Source organism: Crinia signifera, chromosome 4, assembly GCF_055691185.1.
Source record: "Crinia signifera chromosome 4, ASM5569118v1, whole genome shotgun sequence".
Classification (NCBI taxonomy): Eukaryota; Metazoa; Chordata; class Amphibia; order Anura; family Myobatrachidae; genus Crinia; species Crinia signifera.
Window position 1 is genome coordinate 193,931,810 of NC_139220.1, and position 26,966 is coordinate 193,958,775.

General features: G+C 44.5%; 1 protein-coding gene across 1 annotated transcript in view; it reads left to right on the plus strand.

Annotated features, from left to right (window-relative positions):
- The window catches only part of CHCHD3 (coiled-coil-helix-coiled-coil-helix domain containing 3), a 248,043-nt gene that overhangs the window by 24,593 nt on the left and 196,484 nt on the right, over positions 1-26,966 (plus strand). Inside the window, exon 3 of the mRNA XM_083183331.1 lies at positions 25,775-25,856. Coding sequence (XP_083039457.1) covers positions 25,775-25,856 — 82 coding nt within the window. The remainder of the gene's footprint in view (positions 1-25,774; positions 25,857-26,966) is intronic.

Sequence of the window (26,966 nt, forward strand, 5' to 3'; positions counted from 1 at the left end):
TCATTATAGCTGTGAAGCAGGCTTTAAAGCTGACTGTGGAGGATAAGACTCCTGTTAAAGGTGTTTTTAAGCGACAGCGGAAGGAGGCTGTTACTTTTCCTTCAGATGAGGGGTTACAGGAATTGTTAGAAGGGGCTTGGAAAACTCCTGATAAGAGGCTTCAGATGCCTAAGCGATTCCTTAGTCTGTACCCCATGCCAGAGTCTCATGCGGAGCTCTGGGAAAAGGTCCCAGTTGTGGACGCTTCAGTGGCACGTTTGTCCAAGGCTACTGTATTACCAGTACAGGGCGGTGCAGCTTTTAAAGATTCTGTGGATAAAAAGCTGGAGGGAAACCTCAAGGCTATCTTTGAAGGGGTGGGGTTTACCTTACGACCCCTTATTGCTTCAGCCTGGGTTTCTAAGGCCATGATAGAGTGGGCTGGTGAATTATGCACCATGCTGCAGGCTGACCCGGGTGCATTACTGCTGGCAGAAAAGATTAAGGCAGCAGCAGAATATGCAGTTGAAGCAGAGGAGGAAGCTATTAAAATGGCAACCAGAGTGTCCACAGTCTCCATTAATGCCAGGAGAGTGCTTTGGCTAAAAGCCTGGGAAGCAGACAATGAGTCCAAGAAGGCTCTGGAAACATTAGCCTTCAAAGGAAAGGTACTCTTTGGTACCGAATTAGAGGAGATTATAAAACAGGCCACAGGCGGCAAAAGTACATTCCTGCCGGCCTCCTCAGCAAAGCAGACGTCCAGATTTTCTGCTTTTAAGCCGTCCTTTCGGCCCTCCCCTAGAGGTGGTGCGTCCTTTCGAGGACAGTCTTTCAGGGGAAGGTTTCAGCCCTCTAGAGGCAAGACACAAAAGTCAAAATTTGGCTCTTTTCACAAGAAGCCTGCCAATAAAGGAGAGGATAAACCCTCTGCATGACTGTCAGGGGCTTTGCCCGACAGTGACAAAAGTGGGCGGGCGTCTCACGCTCTTCAGGGACGCTTGGGCTTCTCTAGACCAGGATGCCTGGGTGCTAGACATCATAACACAGGGTTACAAAATCCCTTTCAGAGGGCCACCTCCGAAGAGGTTCATTCCCACATCCTTACCAAAGGAGGCACGGCTGCGTACAGCTCTTGTGAGAGCAGCGCACTCCCTTTTGGAAAAAGGGGTGGTGACACTAGTCCCCAAGACAGAGTGGAAGAAAGGCTTTTACTCCACGCTGTTCCTGGTGCCCAAACCAGACGGGTCTTTCAGACCAATACTAAATTTGAAGTCTCTAAATGTTCATTTATGGGTAGACCATTTCAAAATGGAGTCTCTACGGTCAGTACTCCTGAGTCTGGACCAGGGAGAATTTTTGGCGTCCATGGATGTCCAGGACGCATATTTGCACGTTCCTATACACCCGGAACATCAGACCTTGTTGAGGTTTGCCATAGGAGACCTGCATTTACAATTCCGGGCGTTACCCTTTGGGCTAGCAACTGCGCCAAGGGTATTCACAAAGATAATGTCAGTAATGGCGGCGGTGCTGAGGCTCAGGGGAATCACAGTAATACCCTATTTGGACGATCTCCTGTTCAAAGCAGAGTCAGCAGCCATGCTGCAGAGTCACTTGGCAGAGGCCATCAGTTTTTTGCAGGCTCACGGCTGGATTTTAAATTTGCAAAAATCTCAGTTGGTACCGTCACAAAGGCTCCAATTCTTGGGAGTCATACTGGACGCCCATCTTCATCGGGTATTCCTCCCGGAGGTAAAGGCCAGGGATCTGGTCACCCTAGTCCAGGAGATTCTCAGGGCTCAGAGCATTTCAGTATGGAGGTGCCTCAAGCTCCTGGGGAAGATGGTGGCGTCATTCGAGACGCTTCAATTTGCCAGGTTCCACTCTCGGAGGTTCCAATGGAACATTTTGTCAGCTTGGTCAGGAAACACTTTGACCATGAAATCCGAGATGATAGTGTTGTCTTCGGACACCCGAGAATCTTTGAAATGGTGGACAGAAGTAGATTCCCTTCAGTGGGGTCGGTCATTACAGACCTGGGACTGGTTGATAGTAACTACCGACGCCAGTCTCAGGGGCTGGGGGGCAATAGTCCTGGATCTCAGGCTTCAGGGCCTGTGGACGGCAGAGGAATCAGCGTTACCAATCAACATCTTGGAGCTGAGAGCTGTCTGGAAAGTCATTTCCTTGGCGGGAGACAGGTTACAGAACCTCCCTTTGAGGATTCAGACCGACAATGCCACAGCTGTGGCGTATCTGAATCACCAGGGAGGTACACGCAGCAGATTGGCCATGTGGGAGGTATCCAGAATCTTCCTATGGGCGGAACAGAATGTTCCAGCTGTATTGGCTATATTCATCCCAGGAATAGAGAATATAGAAGCCGACTTCCTGAGCAGGGAGGAGCTCAAGGAAGGGGAATGGAGCTTACACCCTCAGGTGTTTCACCAAATCACTTCGATGTGGGGAACTCCGGATGTGGACCTGATGGCATCCAGGATCAACCGTCAAGTGCCCAGGTTCTATGCCAGAACAAGGGATCCACTAGCGGAGGCAGTGGATGCCATGACTATTCACTGGCAGGGAGATCTCCTTTATGCATTCCCACCAGTACCAATGTTACCGAGACTTCTGAAGAAAATACAGGGGCAGAAGGTTCCAGTGATCTTAGTGGCCCCAGATTGGCCAAGGAGATCCTGGTACTCGAGGCTTCAGAGGTTGTCTGTGGACTCATGGCGTCTACCTCTGAGACCAGACCTCCTAAGACAAGGCCCTTTCAATCACCTGGATTCAGATCGATTGATTTTGACGGCCTGGCTATTGAAACCACCATTTTGAAAAGAAAAGGGTTTTCTGAGGCAGTAGTACAGACTATGATAAAAGCCAGAAAAGCTGTATCTTCGGCAAATTATTATAGAGTCTGGAAGACTTACATTCGATGGTGTGAGAGAAGAAAGGCTCATACATCTCATTTTAAGCTATCAAGAATGATGGAATTCTTACAAGATGGTTTTTCATCGGGCCTAAGCCTTCAGTCACTGAAGGTGCAGATTTCGGCCTTGTCCATCTATTTCCAGAAAAAGATAGCCATTTTGCCGGAAATTCAAACCTTTTTACAAGGAGTATCCAGGTTGAAACCTCCATACAAGCAACCAGTAGCACCTTGGGATCTATCACTGGTTTTGGAATGCCTTCAAAAGGCACCTTTTGAACCTTTAAGGTCGGCTGACTTTAAGTTTCTTACGTGGAAGCTAGTGTTTTTGTTAGCAGTAGCATCTGCTAAAAGAGTTTCAGAATTGGGAGCTTTGTCATGTAAATCTCCCTTCTTAATTTTTCATGATGACAGGGCTGTTTTAAGAACAGTGCCTCAGTTTTTACCGAAGGTGGTATCTACCTTCCATTTAAATCAGGAGATAGTTCTACCTGTGTTTCAACCCCCAGAGGGTTCTAAGAAAAGGGACAAGTTGAGAACTTTGGATGTTGTGCGTGCCTTACGCATATATGTGGACAGAGTGAAGAGTGTCAGGAAGACTGACACATTGTTGGTATTGTATGACGTACACAAGATTGGTTGGCCTGCATCTAAGCAGACTATTGCTAGGTGGTTGCGGTCTGTGATAGCCTTTGCATACACCAAAGTGGGTAGACCAGTACCGGCCAAAATAAATGCGCATACCACCAGGTCAGTTGCCACCTCTTGGGCGGTTCGACATGGGGCCACAGCTGAGCAGGTTTGCAGAGCTGCCACTTGGTCATCTGTTCACACATTTGCCAAATTCTATAGATTCCATGAGTTCGCGTCGGAGGACGCATCATTCGGGCGAGCAGTGCTGAGAGCTGCAGACCTGAGCGTACCCTCCCAAAGGACCGGCTCTGGAACGTCCCAGTGTTGAGCTGTGTCACCAGGACCATTGAAAGAGAAAAAGGGATTTTTGTAAGAACTTACCGTTCGAATCCCTTTCTCTGATATGGTCCTGGTGACACAGCGATCCCTCCCTTACGCTCAGTAAGTATGCCAGAAGTTTCATGATGTTCATGTTAAAATGGTTAAAAGTTAACAGTTTTCTGTTATAAAATGTGCATATAATATGTGCAGGCGTTTGTACTGAGTTAATGTATTCCAGTGGCTTTGAAAGATTGAACTGAAGAGTCCAGGGATGCAGTAGGGGAGGAGCCTACCCTCTAAAGCTTTAGGATAGGTGCCTGGCTCCTTCGGACCCTCCTACATCCCAGTGTTGAGCTGTGTCACCAGGACCATATCAGAGAAATTCTTACAAAAATCCCTTTATTGGCCCCTGATATATTTGTACATGTTAGCATGTCTCCCCTTAAACATCTCTTCTCTGGCGTAAACCATCCCAAATTGTTCAATCTGTCTTCATAGCTTAAATTCTTCATTCCCTTTATTAGCTTTTTTGCTCTCCTTTGGACTTTTTTACAGTTAGAATTTTACGGCAAATAAGAACCACTTGGACCATCTAGTCAGCCCCTTTTTTAAACCTGTTACCTCAAACCATATTTGATCCTTATTTATTTTTTTAAGGATATCAATATGCTAATCCCAAGCATGTTTAAATGTTTCTACTGTATTTGCCTCTACCACCTCTGATGGTAGGCTATTCCACTTATCCACTACTCTTTCTTTGAAGTAATTTTACCTCAGATTTCGCCTGAATCTTCTCCCCTCTAGTTTGTGTATGTCCTCGTGTTCTATTGCTCCTCTTCCTGTGAAGAATGCCTCCCACCCGTACCTTGTTAAAACCCTTGATATACAGTATTTGAACATTTCTATCATGTCCCCCCCTTTCCCTTCCCTGCTCTAAAGTATACATATTAAGATATTTTAGTCATTCCTGGTATGTTTTGTGATGTAGGCCATGCGCCATTTTAGTTGGTCTTCTTTGTACAGTCTCTAATGTATTTATATCCTTCTGGAGATATGGCCTCTAGAACTGAACAGTTCTCTAGATGAGGTCATACCAATGACCTATACAGTGGTATTATTACTTCTTTCTACGCTGATACCTCTACCTATGCAACCAAGCATCTGACTTGCCTTCTTCATTGCTTTGTTACATTGCCTACCTTCCTTTAAGTCCCCTGAAAAAGTGACACCTAGATCCCTCTCTTCTTCAGTAGTTTGCATTATAGTGCCATTTATACTATATTTAGTCTTTGGATTTTTGAGACCCAAGTGCATGATTTGGCATTAAACTGTAGTTGCCCTGCTCTTGACCATTCCTCTAATCTACCTAGATCATCAGTCATTTGTTTTACCCCTCCTGGTGCTACATACCTTTTGTGTCATCTGCAAAAAGGCGCGTTTTGCCCTCAATCCCATTTGCGATATCACCAATAAAGATATTAAAAAGCACTGGTCCAAGTACAGATTCCTGTACTCCGTTTTCCTCATTTGACTGTACTACGTTTACTACAACTCTGGGGGAAATTTACTAAGACTATGATTTGTTGTATTTGTATTCTTAATACGAATGCATAAGGCTATTTCACTAACGTCCTATGGGATACTGGGAATGGTCTTAAGACATTGGGTATTAGAGGGTATCCGCAGGAGACAGGCACATCTATAACCTTGAAGCTGGGTGTACTGGCTCCTCCCCTCTGATTCCCCACCCAGGAACCAGTTTAGAAAAATGTGCCCTCAGGAGAGGATGCACACGGCTGGAGCTCCAGAGAGTTTGTCTTCAGTTTATTTTCTTTTATTATTTTGGGGTTACTGTGTTGGACTTCACAGTATCCCTGCTTCGAGGGAGTCAGTTGAGGAGGGCTCAGCTGCAGGCCTCTTAAGGTACCGAGCTGTCCCTGCTGCAGGACCACTGTCCTGAGTGGGTGTTTGTACTCACGGGCATTGCGCTACAGTGATACTCACCCCCAGCACGCCGCACACTCCTGACACAGTCCGAAGACGTCTGTGGTGAGTAGAAACCGGGGTCCCCACAGTGGGGTACCCCGGCTCATCGTGCGGCAAGATGGCGGCGGCACCCTGCACAGGGGCTGCGCAGACCCCCCCGTCACAGACTGGCTGCGGGTGACAGTCCCTGGGCTACCAGGGCAGATCCCACCACAAAACGCTGTTCAGTGTAAGGGCGCCATTAAAACTGACAGCCAGCGCCAGTATAAAGATCAGTGAAGCCCCTGCGCCATCATAGGGGGCGGGGCTTCAGCGGAGCGAGGCCAGAACTCTGAGCGCGCATACAGTACTTCCTGCTTCTCCCTGGGCGCCATTACTGCCTCCAGATCACTCCTCAGCGGTGAGGTGTTGGACAGAGGAAATCTGCAGAAAACAGCAAGTGTATTTAGCGCTAAAATCGCTTAATTGATCACACTGTTCTGTGTTTATGCGTGTTACCAACTCCTAAAATAGGAGTTCAGGTTGTACAGGGTGTGCTGGTCTCCTCAGTGTAATCTGAGCGCTCCCCCACGGGCTGGTTAAGCTACACACTTCCAGTGATAGAGCTCACACATATATAGCTGCTATACACTGCACATTGATTTTATATATATATATATATATATTTCATTGTGATTGTGGTGTGTTTGTGGAAAAGGGTTATTTATTCCTTCAACATGGTGAGGAAATTAACCTGTCTCATTTGCAGCAGCAAGTTTGTGCCTAAGTCCACTTCACAGATTACCTGTGAAGAGTGCATGTCCACTCAAACAGGGGTTTCACCCCAGATCAGTGGTACTCCTCAATCAGACTCGCAAGAGCCTGAGTGGGCTGCAGGCATTAAAACCATGCTGCAGGCAGTGTCAACTCAATTGGCTGTAAATACAGTGCAGACCAAACAGGTGCAGCAGGACTTATCAGTTCTAGCCGCACGGGTGGATAATATGAATCCCACCACGGGCAAGTCACGGAAGCGTGCTGCGACCGCCATGTTGCCTGATTCAGATGATGATCTGCAGGCGGGTGACGACACGGATGATAACGTGGACGACGGGACTCTGATCCCTGATTCACAATCATCCCTTAGGGGCCCGGAACCTCTTATTATAGCAATAAGAGAAGTTTTAGACCTTCCCTTAGCAGACATGCAGGAAGGTGACCCGTTTTTTGGGTCCCAAAGGAAACAGCAAATTGTTTATCCTGAACAAGTTGACCTTGATGAGACGTTTAAGGAGGCTTGGAAACAACCTGAAAAGCGTTTCCAACTGTCTAAAAGGTTTAAGTCCAACTTTCCCTTTGATCCCGTCACTAGAGGGGTGTGGGAAGAGCCTCTGGTTGTGGATGCATCAGTGTCCAGACTGTCCAAGAAGGTGGTTCTCCCCATGCCAGGGGCAGCAACACTGAAGGATAGTACAGACAAAAAACTGGATACTACCCTTAAGTCCATGTACACAGCGAGTGGGGCGTCTCAGAGACCTGTCCTCGCCAGTTGTTGGATGGCAAAGTCCATTTATACATGGGCTTCTCAAATCCAGGAAGGCATGCTGGCCGATATGTCACTGGCGCAAGTTGGAGAGAGACTTCGCCATATCCAGGATACTGCAAAGATCCTTTGTGACACTCAAAAGGAGCTTGGAGCTATAAATGCTCGCTCTTCCGCAATGGCGGTTTCGGGTCGCAGGGCCCTCTGGTTGAGACAATGGGTAGCTGATCCAGAGTCCAAACGTAGTGTGGAAAATTTGCCTTTTAAGGGAGAAAAGTTGTTTGGTAGTGAACTTGACGACCTTATATCCAAGGCTACAGCCGGCAAGTCGACTTTTCTGCCGATGGCTTCCACTCAAGCTAAACGTCCCTTTCAGGGGCATACGTCCCAGTCCTTTCAGGCTTCTCAGTCCTTTCGGCCTTCCAGGCCCAGGCAGAGGGCGAGAGGCTCCAGCTCGGCCGCCAGAGGGGGCCGTGGTAGGTTCAGAAAGCCCGCCAACACAGGATCTCAGGATCGTGCCGCTAATGCCTCCGCCTCTAAGCCTGCAGCATGACTCGGGTTCCGACCCTGGAGTCACTTGCGAGGTGGGGGGTCGCCTGTCAGCTTTCAGCCAAGTGTGGTCAGTCTCTCACCTGGATTCCTGGGTGAGGGATCTTATTACCAACGGCTACAGGTTGGAATTCGAAAGGCCTCCCCCTCACAGGTTCTTCAAATCAGGTCTGCCGGCCCTACAGGCAGATCGGGTGAACCTGCAACAGGCAATGCAACGCCTACTGACGTCACGGGTTATCACACCTGTCCCATTGGAGGAACAAGGAAGGGGTTACTACTCCAACCTGTTCCTCGTGCCGAAGACGGACGGCTCGGTACGCCCCATTTTAAATTTAAAGTCACTAAACCCTTTTTTAAGGGTTCACAAATTCAAGATGGAGTCCCTCAGGGCAGTAATAGCAAGCCTGGAGGAGGGAGAGTTCTTAGCATCGTTGGATGTGAAGGACGCCTATCTCCACATACCAATTTGGGGTCCACATCAGGCTTTCCTGAGGTTTGCGTTGAAAGATTTGCACTTTCAATTCAGAGCGCTGCCATTCGGCCTGTCGTCAGCACCGCGTGTGTTCACAAAGGTGATGGCAGAAATGATGGTACTGCTCAGGAGGTCGGGTGTCAACATTATCCCCTACCTGGACGACTTGCTGATCAAAGCAAGGTCGGAACAGGTCCTGCTGCAGGATATAGCAAGAACCAGACAGGTTTTATCCGAGCATGGGTGGATCCTAAATATCCCCAAGTCCTCTCTGACGCCGTCGCGTCGTATCCTCTTTCTGGGAATGTTCCTGGACACAGAGTTGAAAAGGATTTTCCTCCCTCGGGAGAAGATGGAAGCCATACAATCCCTGGTGATGGTGATTTTGGCAAAACCTCAGGTGTCGGTTCACCAATGCATCCAGTTATTGGGCAGGATGGTGGCCACCTTCGAGGCCATTCAGTTCGGACGCTTTCACACCAGGGTGTTCCAACTGGATCTGTTGTCAAAATGGTCGGGCTCCCATCTCCTGATGTACAAGAGGATTTCTCTGTCGCATCAGTCCCGGCAGTCCCTTCTATGGTGGACTCAGGAGTCGAACCTACTTGCAGGTCGGAGATTTGGCATCCAGGATTGGGTGCGACTCACGACGGATGCGAGTCTGCTGGGATGGGGTGCTGTGACCATGGACAGAACCTTTCAAGGTCAGTGGACTCGGTGGGAAGCGAGACTCCACATCAATATCCTGGAGCTGAGAGCTGTATACTATGCAGTGTTACAGGCCCAGGATCTCCTCCAAGGTCGGGCGCTCCAGATACAGTTCGACAACGCCACGACTGTGGCCTACATAAATCGCCAGGGAGGCACGAGAAGCAGGACTTGCATGAAAGAAGCTTCCAAGATCCTGGCTTGGGCGGAAATGTACGTGGTGGCTCTGTCGGCCATCTTTATCCCGGGTGTGGACAATTGGGAGGCGGACTTTCTGAGCCGTCACGCCCTCCACCCCGGGGAATGGAGCCTGAATTCACAGGTTTTTGCAGCAATTGTGGACCGTTGGGGCCAGCCATCGATAGATCTGATGGCATCCCGGTTAAACCACAAGGTCCCCAAGTACTGCACAAGGACCAGGGATCCCTGCGCAGTGGCGATAGACGCCCTGACAATTCCATGGGTGTTTCCCTTGGTGTACCTATTTCCGCCCATACCACTGCTGACAAGGGTTCTAAAAAGGGTTCGAAGTCAGGGAGTGGAAGCCATTCTGGTGGCTCCGGACTGGCCAAGAAGGGCTTGGTTCGCGGATCTACAGAGCCTGCTGATCGAAGATCCTTGGCCCCTGCCTCTAGTGAGAGATCTACTCACACAGGGCCCTTGCGTCTTCCAAGATTTAGGGCGGCTACGTTTGTCGGCATGGAGGCTGAGCGGCAAATCTTAGCTCAGAAAGGTCTGCACTCATCAGTTATCACCACGATGATTCAGGCCAGAAAGCCGGTAACAAACACCCACTACTACAAAATCTGGAGAAAGTACGTGGGTTGGTGTGAGGAGCAGAAGGTCCCCCCAGCAAAGTTTAACCTAAACAGGTTATTGTGCTTCTTACAAGCGGGATTGGATTTGGGTCTCCGTCTGGGCTCATTAAAAGTCCAGATTTCGGCCTTGTCCATATTCTTCCAAAGAAAATTGGCTGTCATCCCGGAAGTACAAACATTTCTTCAGGGAGTGCTTCACATCCAGCCTCCCTTTGTACCTCCTACACCACCTTGGAGTTTGGACGTCGTCCTAAACTTCCTTCAATCCTCCTGGTTCAAACCTTTGGAGTCGATAGAATTGCGGTATATTACCTGGAAGGCGGTGGTCCTTTTGGCCCTAGCCTCGCCTAGGAGAGTGTCTGAATTGGGAGCCCTTTCCTGTAAGAGTCCCTATCTAATTTTTCACTCAGACAGAGCTGAGTTGAGAACAACCCCGCGATTCCTCCCTAAGGTGATTTCTTCTTTTCACCTTAATCAGCCCATTGTAGTCCCGTCTGCGTCTAGTTCACCGGATATTCCGGTTTCCCTGGATGTGGTGCGTGTTTATGTCCAGAGGACTTTAAGAATCAGGAAGACAGATTGTCTATTCGTCCTGTATGACGCACAAAAGAAGGGACACCCTGCATCTAAGCAATCCATTGCTAGATGGATTAGGACTACAATCCAACAAGCCTATGTGACGGCAGGCCTGCCAACCCCTTCTTTTTTAAAGGCTCATTCCACCAGATCGGTGGGCGCATCCTGGGCGGCTGCTCGGGGTGTGTCAGCTCTGCAACTCTGTAGAGCTGCTACATGGTCGGGGCAACACACCTTTGTAAAATTTTACAAGTTTGATGCCTTGGCCAAAGAGGATACCCAGTTTGGGCAGGCAGTACTGCAGCAGTCTCCGCACGTACCCTCCCTTTCTGGAAGCTTTGGGACATCCCCAATGTCTTAAGACCATTCCCAGTATCCCATAGGACGTTAGTGAAAATAGGAATTTAATACCTACCGGTAATTCCTTTTCACGTAGTCCTTATGGGATACTGGACGCCCGCCCTGTGCGGGGGTCTGGCTGCAGCTTTATTTCTGCTTATTAAAGTTCAGAAGTTCATTTTATTGTCTTCTGGTTATAAGGTCTAGTTCAGTGACTTTTGTTAAAGAAAATCCACCTAGTTAGTGGTATTATAGTTGTTTGTTATTTTTATGAATGCGGGTGTGCTGGCATGAATCTCACCACACAATTCACACTTATGTTTACATAGGTGAAATATAAGTTATTCCTCTCATATGTTCATTCTCCTTCGGGCACAGTTTTTCCATTAACTGGTTCCTGGGTGGGGAATCAGAGGGGAGGAGCCAGTACACCCAGCTTCAAAGTTATAGATGTGCCTGTCTCCTGCGGATACCCTCTAATACCCAATGTCTTAAGACCATTCCCAGTATCCCATAAGGACTACGTGAAAAGGAATTACCGGTAGGTATTAAATTCCTATTTTTAGCCGTGTGCAAATTTGTATTCCGGAGGGGAGTTTACAAAGTAGTCAAATACGACTGCTTTGTAATCCCCGATGGCGTATTAATTCGTATTAGTGGCTGTATATACGTCCACTTATACGAATTCGGAATAGGCAGGCTGCACGGATCAGTCAGATCCATGCAGGCTGCAAAAAATAGAGATTAAAAAAAAAAAAAAAATAGAGATAAATAAAAATGGCGTGGGGTCCCCCCCCCACAGCCGTAACCAGCACCAGGCTCAAAGAGCCGGGCTGGTTTTAAAAAATCAGGGAAATATTAACGGAGGGCTCCGCTTACCTTTTTTTTTTAATTTTTTTTTAAACCAGCCCCAGGGCCAGGTCTGGTTCCCAAAATACGGGGGACAATATGAATAGAAGTCCCCGGTATTTTAAGAATAAGGCCCAGCCAGCCAGCAAGGTAATGTCACAGCCAGGGACTTATTATGTAGCTTTCACATCACATAAAACATTTTGAAACGTTTTGAAAAACTGTCATTTTAAATGGTATTTTAAACGGGTCTAGTGTTCATATTGCAGCAGATTACCATTTAAAAATACAGTTTAAGTACCATTCACATCACCAGTCAAGCCGTTTAACCTCTGAACACGTTTCTCCCCACAGCTTATTTCCTGGTTCAGGGAAGGGACACAAGACAAGGGACAGCCTATCACAGTGCTCTAACCTTTATTTTTTACTAAATACCATTTCAGTGCCATTCAGACAGCACAAAAAATGGCTCTGAATTGGCTTTAAAACGGGTAGGACTCTGCTTTTTAAACGTGTTGAAATACCAGTTAACTTTAAATGGTATTTCAACTATGACACTTTCACACTGCAGCCTTAAACGTTTTAAAAGGCAAAAAAAGGCAATATACCGTTTTAAAAGTGTGATGTGAAAGCTACATTATTATTATTATTATTATTATTATTATTATTATTATTATTATTATTGGTCCCTCGGCCAAAACCTTAACCCTACCGACCAGTCAGCCTGGGCAGGGGTCCTGGGGGAGTGGGGACCCCCCCCCCCCCAATGAAAGGGTACCCCTCTCCAGAAATTTACCTGCCCAGGCTGAAGCCTGGTGCTTTCCCCGTTACCCCTGGGCTGTGGGTACCGGGCTGATTCAAGTGTAAAAAGTAGACAATCATTGGGTTTTGCTGTGGAACTATGAGTCCCAGCAAGCCTGGAATGCATACTGGGACTTGGAGAACCAAACGCCCCAGCATGCTGCCCATTAATGGGCTTGCTGGGACTCTTAGTTCCACAGAAAAAGCAATAGTTTAAAAGCACACTGACACATAAGAATTTTTTTTAATACATACATAGCCCATACATACTGATACTTACCTTTCTTGAGTCGGTAGGTAGCCCTCGGTCTATCCGTCCTGGGGTCCGGTGTCCGTTGTCCGAAGAAATCCATAGGGGGGAGCTGTGGAAGGAAGTTGTACTCATGGTGCTCCTCCAGCGTAGATCATGTCCTCTTCTTTCCTGCAGTAGTCCACGGCACTTGGCAAAATAAAAAAACGAACACCCGGCACCATCGTGGACCATGACAAGCGCTGAATGTAAACATTCAGTGCTTCACACTCAGAATGCCGCTATTTGCCCTGGCTCCTGATTGGCCGCAAAGCGGCCGATAGTGGCATTCGAAAATTGAAAATACGGCCGCTTAGTAAATTAGGAATCACCATTCTTTTGAATGGTGATTCCTAATCGTATTTTCCGATGGCGTATACATTCATATTTGTAAATACAAATACGAATGTGCCATGAATACAAATGTGTATTTTTGGCGTAGTAAATGGCAAAAATACGAATACACCTTAAAAATTTGTATTTTACTATACAAATACCAATTTTAGAAGTATTTTGCTTAGTAAATTTCCCCCTCTGTTTTCTGTCTTGCAACCAAGATCTTATCCATTCAACCATCTAAGGCCAGTATTCAATGGCCGGGCTGGCGGCTGGCAGCGAATCCTGTGTAGGATTCGCTGCACTTTCGCCACAATTCTCCCTTCAGAAAGATTCGCCCAGCAGCCTCCCGTCCTCCCTATTCAACGCGTCAGGGGCTCTCTGCCCCTGACGGCGATAATCACTCTCTGGGGCGAATAGTCCAGGGCTCTCCCCTGCTGCTGCGGCTACACTGCCACTGCAGGGGATTGAACAGAGTCCCGGCGGGGGAGCGCGCTGATACTGCCAGGAGCCAGGCTCCAGCAGCAGTGGCAGACCTCCGGCTCCAGCAGTCCCAGCGCTGACATCTGCTATCACCGCGCTGGGGCTGCCTGAGCCGGAGGTCTGCTGCTGGATCTGTCTCTACGTCAGCTGAGGCAGGTCTGTGGGGTCGGGGAACAGAGCGGGCGGGGTGTACTGATGAGCAGTATCTTCACCCCTTTCCCCTCTACTGAGGTCCGCACATTTCTGAAGGGGGGTGGGGGGGATATCCGCCGCACAGCCTGATGATGGACAGGCCCAGCAGCAGTAGCAGACCTCCGGCTCCAGCAGCCCCAGCGCTGACATCTGCGATCACCGTGCTGGGGCTGCCAGAGCCAGAGGTCTGTTGCTGCTGGAGCCGTCCCCGTCCTCTTGCCTGTCAGCTCATGTCCCCCGCATCCCCTCCCCCCCACCACCACAACCAGCGCAGCAACACACATGTGTCCCACCTGTGGGGGTGTCCAGTCACTTTGTGGGGGTGAAGAAGGGCTCGCAGGGTGCTGGCAGGGTGCTGGGATCGGAGCCGCTGCACTCACTGGTCCCGATCAGTGCAGTGAATATATGAATATTAATGAGCGGCTCCGGCTCCCGGCCCCCTGCTGGCGAATGTGTAAAAAAAAAAATATTGTTTAAAAAAAATAAATATATATTAAAAATATATTCATGTGCTGCAAGTATATGAATAAAAATAGCATGCCCTTTCATAGGAAAAATATTCTGATTTTTTTAACACAAAAAAATTTTTTTTAAACGCTTTAATTTAAAAGATCACATTACAGTTCACCTAAAAAAGATGACGAATGCTAAACGGAGAATCATGGCGAAAATCAATGGAGAAAGCAGTTCTCCATTTGAGCATTGAATACACTGTCGGCGAATTCCACTAAAAACCTCATTGAAAATCACAGGCGAATTGTGGAGAATCATTTACGGCGAATCGGCAGACATTCGCTGTTCATTTGTGGCGAATTGCCTCCATTGAATATGGCGATTTGTTTTTTGTGACAGAAAATTCGCCGTTAACCCAGCGAATTGCCAGATTCACTGAAAAAAAACGGCGAATCTGAGGCATTGAATACTGGCCTTAGAATCCAATCCCAAGCTTTCATGTTTTTTTTAACAGTCTGCCATGTGGGACAGTGTCAAAAGCCTTACTAAAGTCTAGATAATCTATAGCCCCCACCGTGATCTATTACTTTAGTCACTCAGTCAAAAAAGTCAATACGTATATACTGCTGATGCTGATAATGAGTCGGAAGGCTCTTCTTTCTTACAAAAAGCTAATTCTCCAACGCTAACCCAAGAAGAAAAAGACCTTTTAGACAGCCCAATAACTGAGATGGAACTCACAACTACTATTAAATCGCTCCCTAATGGCAAAAGCCCCGGCCCGGATGGTTATGGCCCAGAGTTCTATAAAATGCTTAGTGCAGAACTAGTACCTACATTGACCAATTTATATAACCACATCCTCTCTACGGGGACAACACCTATTAGATTTAATGAAGCTAAAATTATTGTAATTGCAAAGCCCAGTAAGGACCCCTCACTAACAAATTCATACCGTCCCATCTTGCTCCTAAATCAAGACCTCAAGATCCTGACCAAACTCATGGCTAATAGATTGCAGCAATGCCTGACACGCTTGATTTCACCTGCACAGCTGGGCTTCATCAAAGGCAGACAGTCAGTGCAAGGGATCCGAGCAGCTATTGCGGCAATTTCACATACATATTCCCACCGTGAAGAAGACAATATTATTGTTAATTTAGACGCAGAAAAGGCGTTTGATAAGGTAGCCTGGCCCCATCTGACCAGAGTGCTGCAATACCAAGGCTTTGGAAACGCATTCTGTAGACTTATCTCAACCCTATACAATACCCCCACTGCACAAGTACTGGTTAATAATATGCTTTCGTCTCCTTTCCAGTTGGAGAGAGGTACGAGACAAGGATGCCCCCTCTCTCCGCTGCTTTTTAATCTGGCACTAGAACCTTTTCTTAGAGTGATCACCCAACTGCGGAACTATGCTGGCATTTTGGTAGGCAACAGAGAACTGAGAGTTATAGCTTTTGCGGATGACTTGCTGGTCTTTCTATCCAATCCAGGTCGTGACATTCCCACACTAATATCTACTATTAACAGTTTTTCCTCTTTTGCTGGATTCACAATTAACTTTGATAAATCAGAAGCTTTGGCCATATTTGACAAAGTGAAAGCACATATGAATACCTCTCTCCCTTTCAAATGGGCTACAACTAAAATTACCTTTCTTGGTATAGGTCTTACCTCGCGCCCTCGGGACCTATACTCTCACAATATCACTCCAGTTTTACATAAAATACAAACGGAACTCACTCTCTGGCAGGATTTACCATTAAATTTGTTGGGCCGCTGTAATTTGGTCAAAATGGCAAGTTTTCCCAAATTGCTATATGTCTTACAAATGACCCCCCTTTTAATAACCAAACCAGACCTGGTATATCTAAGAACTGCTATTTCACGCTTTATCTGGCATAGGAAACGCCCGAGAATTAGTTACAAAAAAATGACACACGCCTTCTAGAGGAGGCGTTAATCTACCAGATATCAAACAATATAACCTAGCTTGTCTTGCGCGCTATGCTTTGGATTGGATTAGGACATCTAGTATTTACACAGATGTAACATTGGACTCACAAGTATGCCCTCCTTACACTCTGCTATATCTCTTACATGCTAAACCTTCCCTCTTGGAAACTCTAACACAAGACAATGTACTCATACTTTCGACTGTGCGGGCTTGGCAGACGATTCGAAAATCTTTAAAACTCCAGCATCACTACTCCTTATTCCTACCCTTGATAGGCAATTTAGACTTTCAACGAGGGCTGGCTCAATCCCCTTTTACAGAATGGAAATGTGCAGGAATTGTAGTTTTGCGAAATCTATTGGATAGCTCCAAAATTCCACTCAAGTTTGCAGAGGCTTCACAGAAGTATGACCTACAACCAAGGCATAGATTCGCATATTTCCAAGCATCTCATTACCTTCGCTCTATACTACCTAAGTTACATGCTCAAGATTTCACAAATCCCCTTGACTCCCTACATCGCACCACACTGTATTCTACATCTATTATCTACTCCCGTATTCGCACTGAACTTGACCCAGAAACAGAAATCCCAGAGATAGTCAAGTGGTCAACCCAAATCCCTTCATACTCCCCAGAGGCAATCATGAAATCTTTTCAACTTAATCTAAAATTAATCCTGGCAAGTACATATCAAGAAATGGCATATAAGATGCTCCATAGAGCATACTTGTCGCCTAAAAAACGACATATCATGGGTATCTCAACAGACTCTAAATGCCCAAAATGCTTTACAGAAAATGCTGATATTATGCATTGCTTCTGGGGATGCCAACATATCCAGAAATTCTGGAAAGACCTCTGCTCTTATTGTACAACGACATTAAATATTTCCTTCCAATGCACCATCTCTTGGGCAATCTTTGGCTGCTTAGCTGACCAGCCCCAAATCCCCAAATATACTAAGAAGCTTGTGATGCTCCTGTCTGCAGTGGGTAGAAAAGCTATATTGCAGCAGTGGATTCACACTACTGCCCCCATTGTCAATATGGCTACGACGAGACTTTTATTTCTATTCACCATGGATTGGCTTGAGACAACCCTACACAAAGAAAAACTTACGTCTTCCCTCTTCCGTTGCTGGGAAAAATTTATACAAACTCTACCTCCCCAAACTAAAACAGCAATACGTAATTGTTTACAACACACTACATGGTATTCTTACCAACTTCTAGCTAATAATGACCCTATTCTCCTTTAAATAATCACTATACCATTCCCTATATCTTGTCTGACCTGTACTGGATGGATTCTCTGTGGATGGATCGATGGCTCCCGGATGTAGATTGAGGGTGACATGTTATTTCTTACCCCTTTTTATTTTGTTTAGTTCTGTTAACTATTCGAGTTCTAGTTAAAAATAAATATAAAAAATGTTTGTTTCATGCTATAATATTAGAAAATTCTGGCACTTTTGGGCATGCACTGTATTCTTCTACAGAATTTTGTTGTGTAGAATATATATCAAGAAATATTAGGCTGATATGACACTCTGCCCCTGTATTACCTCTCTGTCATAGGGTTAACTAGGAAAACTCACAGAGACAGTACAACTTCAATATCTTTTAATATCATTTCACATGTACTATACATTGTCGAGCTGTTACAGCCATCATTGTACAGATATTTGATGTCTCAAAGTCTTCTGCTTTTTATGTACCATGTTTAATGTGCCGACTCCTAATAAAAACATTTTGGAAAAAAAAAAGTCAATACGATTTGTTTGACATGATCTTCCCCCAGTAAACCCATGCTTTTTTGGATCCTGTAAATTGCTGGTTTTGAGAGATTCTACAACTCTTTGATGGAAACTCTTAAAACAATTTACCTACTACTAATTTAAGGCTCACTGGTCGATTAGTTGCTTACCTCTTCCTTTCTTCCACCTTTGTGCAGTGGGACTACATTCGCTGTTTTCCAGTCCTCTGGGATTACTCCAGTAGTGACTGACTGGTTGAATAATTGTGTTATTGGTTTTACCAGCTCCCACTTTAAGCTCTGTTTAGTATCCTTGGATGTATCCTATCTGGCCCCATTGATTTATCCACTTTCAGTTTTGAGAGTTCTCATTTTTTCTGACTATAGTTGCAACTTAGCTGTGACTACTGAACAGAAATAATTATTAATATGATCTGCGATTACATTGTCTCCCTCAAGAAGACTTCCACTCTGTCTTTAGTCTTCTTACTCCACTTTTTTTTTTCTCCTGTTCACTTAAATGCCCAAAAAAGTTTCCCCCTCTTTACCCACTGATTGGGGCATTTTCTCCTCAGCCTCATCTCTACAAAATCAGCCTTCCTAAAATTGAACACCTTTGCTTTTGTGTGCGATGAATCGGTCTGTCTTCTGAACCATATTGCTTGATGGTCAGTGGATCCCAGGTTTTCACCTACATTTACGTCCGATATTCTGTCACCACTTATTAAGTCTAATATTGCTTCCTTACGAGTGGGGTCCTTCACCAATTGCAGGAGGGATGCTCCTTGCAAGGAATTCAAAATGTCCCTCTTTCTGGTGGAACCTGCAAAAGACACCTCCCAATCTACATCAAGTAGATTAAAGTCTCCCATGATTTACTTTTCTCCTCGCAGACAGTTTCTTGCTGGTATGTCGTCCATGGCGGTCTGTCCTAGGTGTCACACTAATGAAGCGAACCTCTATCACTATTTCTGGAGCTGTCCTATGCTAAAATTGTTTTGGCTCCAGGTCAGAAAATTTACACTTGATCACCTGGTGAATTATATGCCTTTTACAGATCAATGGGCTATATTTGGCATAATATCTGAGGACCAGAGAATAACTAGGGAAAGTAAAACTTTTACTAATTGTAAATGCGGTGGCGCGTAAGGCCATCCTGCAGACATGGATCGACTCTACCCCTCCCTCGTTACAGCTATTTAGGACTAAATTATTCCATGTTTTCAATATGGAATGGATTGAATGTTTATTGAACAAAGAACTCTGTGTAAAGAAATATTTTGACACGTGGGAGAGCTATATAACATTACTGCCAATGGAAATGATGACCAAGCTTCATAACTCTTTTAAACATACTCAATGGTACATGTTGAGATATCTCTCAAAGGATCCTCCGGTTGTGTTAAATAATTAGTTATGAGATTCCGCACGGTTCTTGACCTCTGGCAGCCCTGGGCCATAATGGATGCTTACATAATAATAGGAGACAAAATAGACACTTCCTTTGTCTTTTTATTGTGTTGCTTTATAGGTATTACATTTTACTTATTGTTACATTAAGCAATGATGTCAGATTTCTACATTTGTACTTGCTCTGTCAACAATGATTTTCCTGATTTTCTATTGTAAGGTGTAATTCAGGCATTCCCAACCACGGTCCTCAAGGCACACCAACAGTGCAGGTTTTGTAGATATCCAGGCTTGAGCACAGGTGACTTTATTAGTATCTGAGGGATTCTGATTAAGCCATCTGTGCTGAAGCCTGGATATCACTAAAACCTGCACTGTTGGTGTGCCTTGAGGACCGTGGTTGGGAATGCCTGGTGTAATTCATGGTGTTTCAATAAAACATTTATTGAAGAAAAAAGTATCCCATGATTAATAGCTCTCCTTTTTAATTTTATTTACAGTTTCTTATATAGTGCAGCGGATTCTTTTGCGCTTTACAATTGTACAATTTTTAATGCCATTTTATTGATCTGCAATAGGCTCTTGTCAATTTCCTCTTCCTGACCTGGTGGTCTGTAGATCACACCTATATACGAAGACTTGTTTCTATGGTCACCCAAAGGGCCTCAGTTTTTTTCTTCAATACTTTGTATTAAGGTAGTCTTTATGCTTTTTTCCACATATATTGCAACCCCTCCTCCGATTCTTCCCATTCTGTCCTTCCTAAATAAAGTATATCCTGGTGTATAGCTATGTCCCAGTCATGATTTTCAATGCACCATGACTCTGTAATAGTCACAATATCCAGTTCATCCCTTGTCATTATTGCAATTAGTTTTTTTTATTTTATTTCCTCAGCTCCTAGCATTTGCACACATAGCTCTTTAAGTTTTTTGTTTGTTCTTCTCCTGGTGCTAGCCATGTTCATCTTTCTGCGTTTGTTTTTGATTGGCATTATCTTCTGTTGCAGTGCATAGGCTTCCTGTTCCATTTGTCTGCAGAGACAATGCCGCTAAGTTGGGGAAGCAGATTTCTTCATTCTTATTTGGTTCACTGCCCTCCTCTGCTAGTTTAAATAGTTGCTGATGAAACATCCAAACTTCTCACTTGGTATTCTCGTTCCACTTGAAGATGGGTGCAGGTCATCATCATGCAAAACATCCATTCGCAGGCGAATTCGCCCTGCGAAGGGGTGGCGCCGGCCTGTTCAAGCGGTGGGCTTAAAAAGACTTGCAGCGCTGCCTGTCAACTAGATTAACAGCGATTTACAGATAATGGGGCAGATGTATTAAGCCTGTCAAAGACATAAACTGGAGATAGAGTGAAAGGAGAGAACGCACCAGCCAATAAACTCCCATCTGTCATATTTCAAACACAGCAGATTGGCTGGTGTGTTATATCCTTACACATTATTTCCAGTTTATCTCTTCGACAGGTTTAATACATCTGCCCCAATATTTGAACATTCACATCAGTCCCTGCCCCAGTGGAGCTTACAATCTTTATTCCCTACCACATGTACATGCACACACAGACATTCTAGGGTTAATTTTGTTAGGAGCCAATTAGCCTACCAGTATATTTTTTGGTTATGGGAGGAAACTGGAGTATCCGGAAGAAACCCACGCAAGTACTTGGAGACTATACAAACTCCCCACAGTTAGGATCATGGTGGGAATCAAAACAAAGACCTCAGTGCTGTGAGGAAGTAATGCTAGCCATTATACCATCCGTGCTGCCCCATATTTAATCTGATGCTTGTGTGCCTAATGATACCCATACACTATGGTGACTTCTTCCCTTGTAAAAGTCATTGGCGATCCCCTCCCTTGAGCTGCCCAGGACCTTCCAGGATGCATGGTCACATGCGTAGTGTTCATGCTATGTTGCTTTAGTGGGGCACCGCTCCCTTACAATTTTTAAAGGGCAAAACGAGCACTGCCTGATTTGCAACACTCTGCTAAAGTAACCTAGCCTGTCATTCCCTGCTGTGGGCTTCTGCACGCTCCCAAGACAGACTTTGGTGGGCAGTCCTCCAGCACCCTGCCCTCCTGGGATGCTGGAGGGAACACTACATGCAATGTATTTCATGCAGTCTTTTTGCATGCAATGTATCACGTGCGATCCCAGCCAAGCCTGCCTAGCTCAGAAGAAATCAAAGAGATTGCTTTTGCACCTGGTGCGACTCGTAGGCTCTGATGCAACATGTACGGGATGGCACATTGCATCGGACCTGCTGTCATTCACCTGCAATTTAAGATTTTTCATGTGATTGCGGTAAACAATTGCAGGAATATAATCCACATTTTAGGAGTATTGCCTACTGTTTGGCTGGGTACACGCCTACAGATCTGTAAAACCTATCTGGTGAGAACAAAAATCTGGCGGTGGTGTTTGGCCAACAGATTGTGTGCTAGAATTGTAACATATAGGACCAATTTAAGCAATGAACAGTAATACTTGTATTTTAATGACACCCTGTTTTAGAATTCCATAGTACTGTTCTTGCCTTTTTCATGATGACATTTTTCTGTAAATGTAATTTGGCATAACCAATTGAAGCATTTACTACATCTTTTGTTAAAACAATCAGTCTTCAATGCAGTCTCTTTGAAGAACTAAATAAACCTCAGATGTCAAAAGCATATATTTTTCACTTCCTAAAAATCTAGAAGCGAGTACTTTACTAGGTATGTGTAGTGCATTGCATTACTGTCTGGTAATAAACACTTTAGTTTTATTCCTCAGCAATGTATTTTGGTTGTCTCTCTCTTCCTGGCTTAGACGGATGAAATATCTGTCACTGATATTTCTTATCAAGATCCAAAAGCTCATATATTTCATTTCACTCATGTGGAACTCCTAAATGTGCTTTGTCTTTGTGAGGTGTGCAATATCCAGCCGTGACACATGCTGCGGTCCTTATTAGGTGTCACACAATAGAATGAAGATCATTTGCATATTATGCGTTTCAAATTGAAATGAAATAAAGAAACAGATTAATCCTAAAGGAGCAATAAAAACAGATAAACTCTCGCCTTGATGTTAATGCTGGAGCTCGCTATATTGTTTGTAACTGTCTGCTTTGTGACTCAATATTTATGATTATTAGTGTGCTGTTAAGACTTATATTTTTGACATCTTCATTAACTTTTATGTTTGTAGGGCTGCTGCTACCCAGCCAGTTACTGTATTTAAACAGATGGTGGGGTCATAAAAAGGTTTTAGGATCTCGGTCCTTAGTTTGGAAGTTCATGAATGTGTAAATTCAATTCAAATTTGTGCTGTAAAATTGATGGTTTACCCATTCAGGGATTTAAGCAGGAGATTATGGTTAGGAGGGAGTTTAAAGGAGGTCTATAATCACCTTGTTTTATCAGTTATTGAGAAAGCTATTCAATAATTGATACTATTACTTATGTCTTTGGTTGATTTAAAAGGCTCATTATTGCACATGCTACATTTGAGCCCTCACTAATCTGTTTATATACCTCCCAGAATCTTTTATTATTTGCATTTAGGACTTCCACACAGTCACAAACTGTATTTTATCTTTTTTTTTTATTTATTCATTGTGTCCTCTAGAGATGTGCAGGTACGGATTTACTAATTTCTTATCGCAAGTTCAGATTTTTCCGATTGGCTGTCGGAAGTCACGAGTTTTGGATAGCAAATAAGATCCCCCTTTGGAAACTGCGTAAATACGGGTAAAACTGAACCTGCACAGCTCTAGGTTTTTTTTAATTTTTTTTATAATGGTTGATTTTACTGTAGGTTAAGAACATTTATTTAAAATATATCCATGATGAGGTTTTTTTTATTTCTGTTTAAAATGTTTCACATCAATACAAATATCGATGGTCAGGCTATGGATGATTGGAACCTCACTTTTTTTTTTTATTTATTTATGCGCCTGTTCCTCTCTGTTGCCTCCAGGGAACCGGACGAAACATTACCACTATGAGGTGGCAGTGTTGCCAGTTGCCATGCACTGGGAAAGAGGGAACCAGGAAGCAGAAGGGACGGTACTTCCTTCATAATATAGACAGCTGCAGGCAGAAAGCCGCCCAGTGAGCTTTCTGACTGGTCGCATCATGTGCGACTGTTAGAGAAAGCCCGTCAGATGAGACAAGGCCAGGCAAGTGGTTATTGCTAATTTGCCTAATGTGGTGATGCCAGTTTATGACCTCTAATTGGGTGAGATACTTAATCCTTCACTTGGCTTTTATCCCCTGAATCATTATTTTTGGCTTAATCTTCAGCTTTACAACCCCCAATTACTGTTCATATATACACATAGGTAGTTCATACTGTATTGTACCATGTGTGTGCCCCATTAGAACAGCTGCTTGAACCATTACAATACATTGATGCTTTTATGGTAGTTTAGTTTCCTTTATAATATACCTTCTCCGTGAACATAAGTGGGCCAAATTCAATTAACCACTGCTTTTACTGAGGGCTTGTAGCGCCATGGTTAAATTCACAAGGTTATTCAATTACAGCCTGTACATGAACTTCTATTCAACCACCCTCCTGAGGTGCAAACAGAAATCAGCAGGGCTTTGGGGGTTTACTGTGGCCGCTTTTAGGTGGTTAACCATGGTTCCAGACATTTAAGATATATCGGCTCATCTTGCTGTGTGTATGGGTGATCTGCAGACCGCCTGTACAGGACCCATTGCAATGCATTTATTGCACATTTATCCTCTTAAGTCCAAGAGCAGAGTGACGCATCCAATGTAAAGGTTGTCCTCAATTTTAGCTTGACAAGTAAAAGTCATCAGATGACCTTACATACTTATAATTCAAGGGAAATTTAAAATGCAAGTGCACACACTATAGACTAAGAACACTGAGAGTAAAGCCAGTTATGATAAACTATAATGAACATGGAGTATGAATGAGGTTCTTATTGCATATTTGACCAATATGAGAGCCTTTCTACCACGTCAAGGTGAATTCGATCATATAACTAATAACTTTTTGGCACTTTTGTACCTTTACTCAAACTGACCTTTTTTAACTGTTATAAGATTGCCAGAACATTGTACCACCGTCTATAGCAGGGGTAACAGTCTCCAATACTCGAGCACTACCAACAGTTAATGTTTTCAATGTCTCCTCACAAAATCACAAGTGAAGTATTTAGCTCCACCTGTTGATCTTTTAAAGTGTCATTAATGAGTGCACCTGCAAGGTGAGCTGGAAAACGTGAACTGTTGGTAACTCTCAAGGACTTGAGTTGGCTACCCCTGGTCTATAGTTAAAGCGTCCAACATTTTTCACAACCTACGTAGTAGTAGTACCACCACCACCATGGGTTATATTGCCTTATCTCACCACCTTAAATCACTGCAAACTACGTAGAACAGTGATGAGAATCAAAAACACTGTAAAACTAGGGTGTAGTGAAGGTTAATAGGTTATAACTTTTTAACAAGGAACTGACCGGGTGATCACAACTACGCTTACACTGCAATTAATATTTATTGCAAATTCAAATGTTTCTTTTGCTTTGTTTTTCAAAGATCTAATACAACTCCAAAGCAAAAGCTGGGTACACACTAGACTACACTGCACACAGTATGATCTCCTCAACTATTTACCTTGATCTCATGGACAAACATTGTGTGTACACACTCAGTGATACGCAAAATATACAGGGCCAGATTCTCTAAGCTTCAAAAGTGATAAAATAGAGAGTGATAAACAGCCAGCCAATCAGCTCATACCTGCCATGCCACAGACTGTGTTTGAAAAATGTCAGAAAGGAGCTGATTGGCTGGCTGTTTATCACTCTCAATTTTATCACTTTTGAAGCTTAGAGAATCTGGCCCATAGTCAGTGGCCACATCTGATTCTAGCTTCCATTTATGATATCCACAGAATGAGTTGCGTGAACAGGCGACAGACTCTGGTTCAGATGGAGTGAACCGAATTTGGCCCCTGCCCCGATGGCCGCATAAGCAATCTCCGGCTGCAAACGGCCACAACGATTTACTGTCGCCGGGCTGTTCGCAGCGGGGAGGGAGGGATGGAAGCCATGGCAGTGCTGGGACATGGGAACGCCCAGCGTTTCTTGGGCATCCCCCTGGGTACATGGGCGTGCCAATGCCTGCATTTGTAAAATTCTAAAATATGTTGGTGAATTCCATAATTTAATTTTACCTTTGCTTATTTTTCTGTATGCTTGACATACAAAAATAGTTTTAAAATGAGTAAACAAGTTCAACACTATTTTATTTAAATACAAATGTTTTATGTTTGTTGGGTAATAAAAGTATATGTGTGTATGTATGCTTTTAGCTGTGCGTGTTTCATGCAAAACCTATGTAATCCTACATATTCCTTCTTTATTAGTTAATGAAGAAGAACTCCGAAGAAAAATTGCAGAAGAACTGGCTCTAGAGCAAGCAAGGAGGGAGTCGGAAAATCACAAAAGGTTTGTTAAATTTTTATTTTTGTTAAAGTTGTATCATTAGTTTTAAGTAATGCATTTTTAATGTAGGATTGGCATGTAAACTCAGATTTTTAATGCACATTTTTTGCTTACTTTGTTTATTACCAAGGGTGTATCTACCATACGTGCAGGAAGTCTAGCTCTTATAATGGGGCCCACCTTCCCAGTTACAGGTGTTTATACATATTTTCCATTAGGTGGTACATTGGGGCATATACAAACTTTTGCCTTGTAGTCTACAATATATCTAGTTTTGCCACTAGACCTGCTCATTGTCACGTGGTAGAAAATTAACTGGAGGGAATTTTAAGGTTACATAATATGACCTGGGGTACTGTAATGGGCACAATATAAAGTGTCAAATAATATGAACTGGTGACCTCTTTTAATGAGAGGCATCTTTAGAAGCAGTTGATCAGAGGCCTTTCAAATTTTGTTATAAGGTCCACAAAGTTTTATATTTGTATGTGAAACTTGTCACTGATTGCAAATTGTGTAAATTAGGGGTATAGTTACATAGATGATGATGATGATGATGATAATGATTCAGTGGTCTTTGCATACCCAACCTCCACTCTAACATGACTGGACATAAGGGGTGCAATGCAATATATTTTTACACCTTAACCCCTTCCCGACATTGGACGTACATGTACGTCATGGCTTGTAACTGTCACTGCGTCTATAGACGCGGTGACAGTTAGGAGATGTCTGCTGTCCCTGACAGCAGACATCCCCCCTCGCCGCCCAGGGGGGGCAGGGGTGCCCCCCCCGGTCGGCGATCCCTGTGATTGGCTGTTCAGATTTGAACAGCCAATCTCAGCGTTTCCTGTGTTACCGGCGGCTAAGCCGCTCGGTAACACAGAAAACGGTGGTGATCGGTGCAGCACCGATCACCACCGATCAGCAGCACCCCCCTCCCACCCACCCGGCACTCACCCGGCAGCTCCCGCAGGTCCCCCGGCAGCAGCAGCAGCACACCAGGTCCCCCGGCAGCAGCAGCAGCACGGATCCTCAGCGCACGCAGCGCTTCCCCCCTCCCACCCCACCAATGAGTTAAAAAAATAAGGTACTGAAATATATATATATATA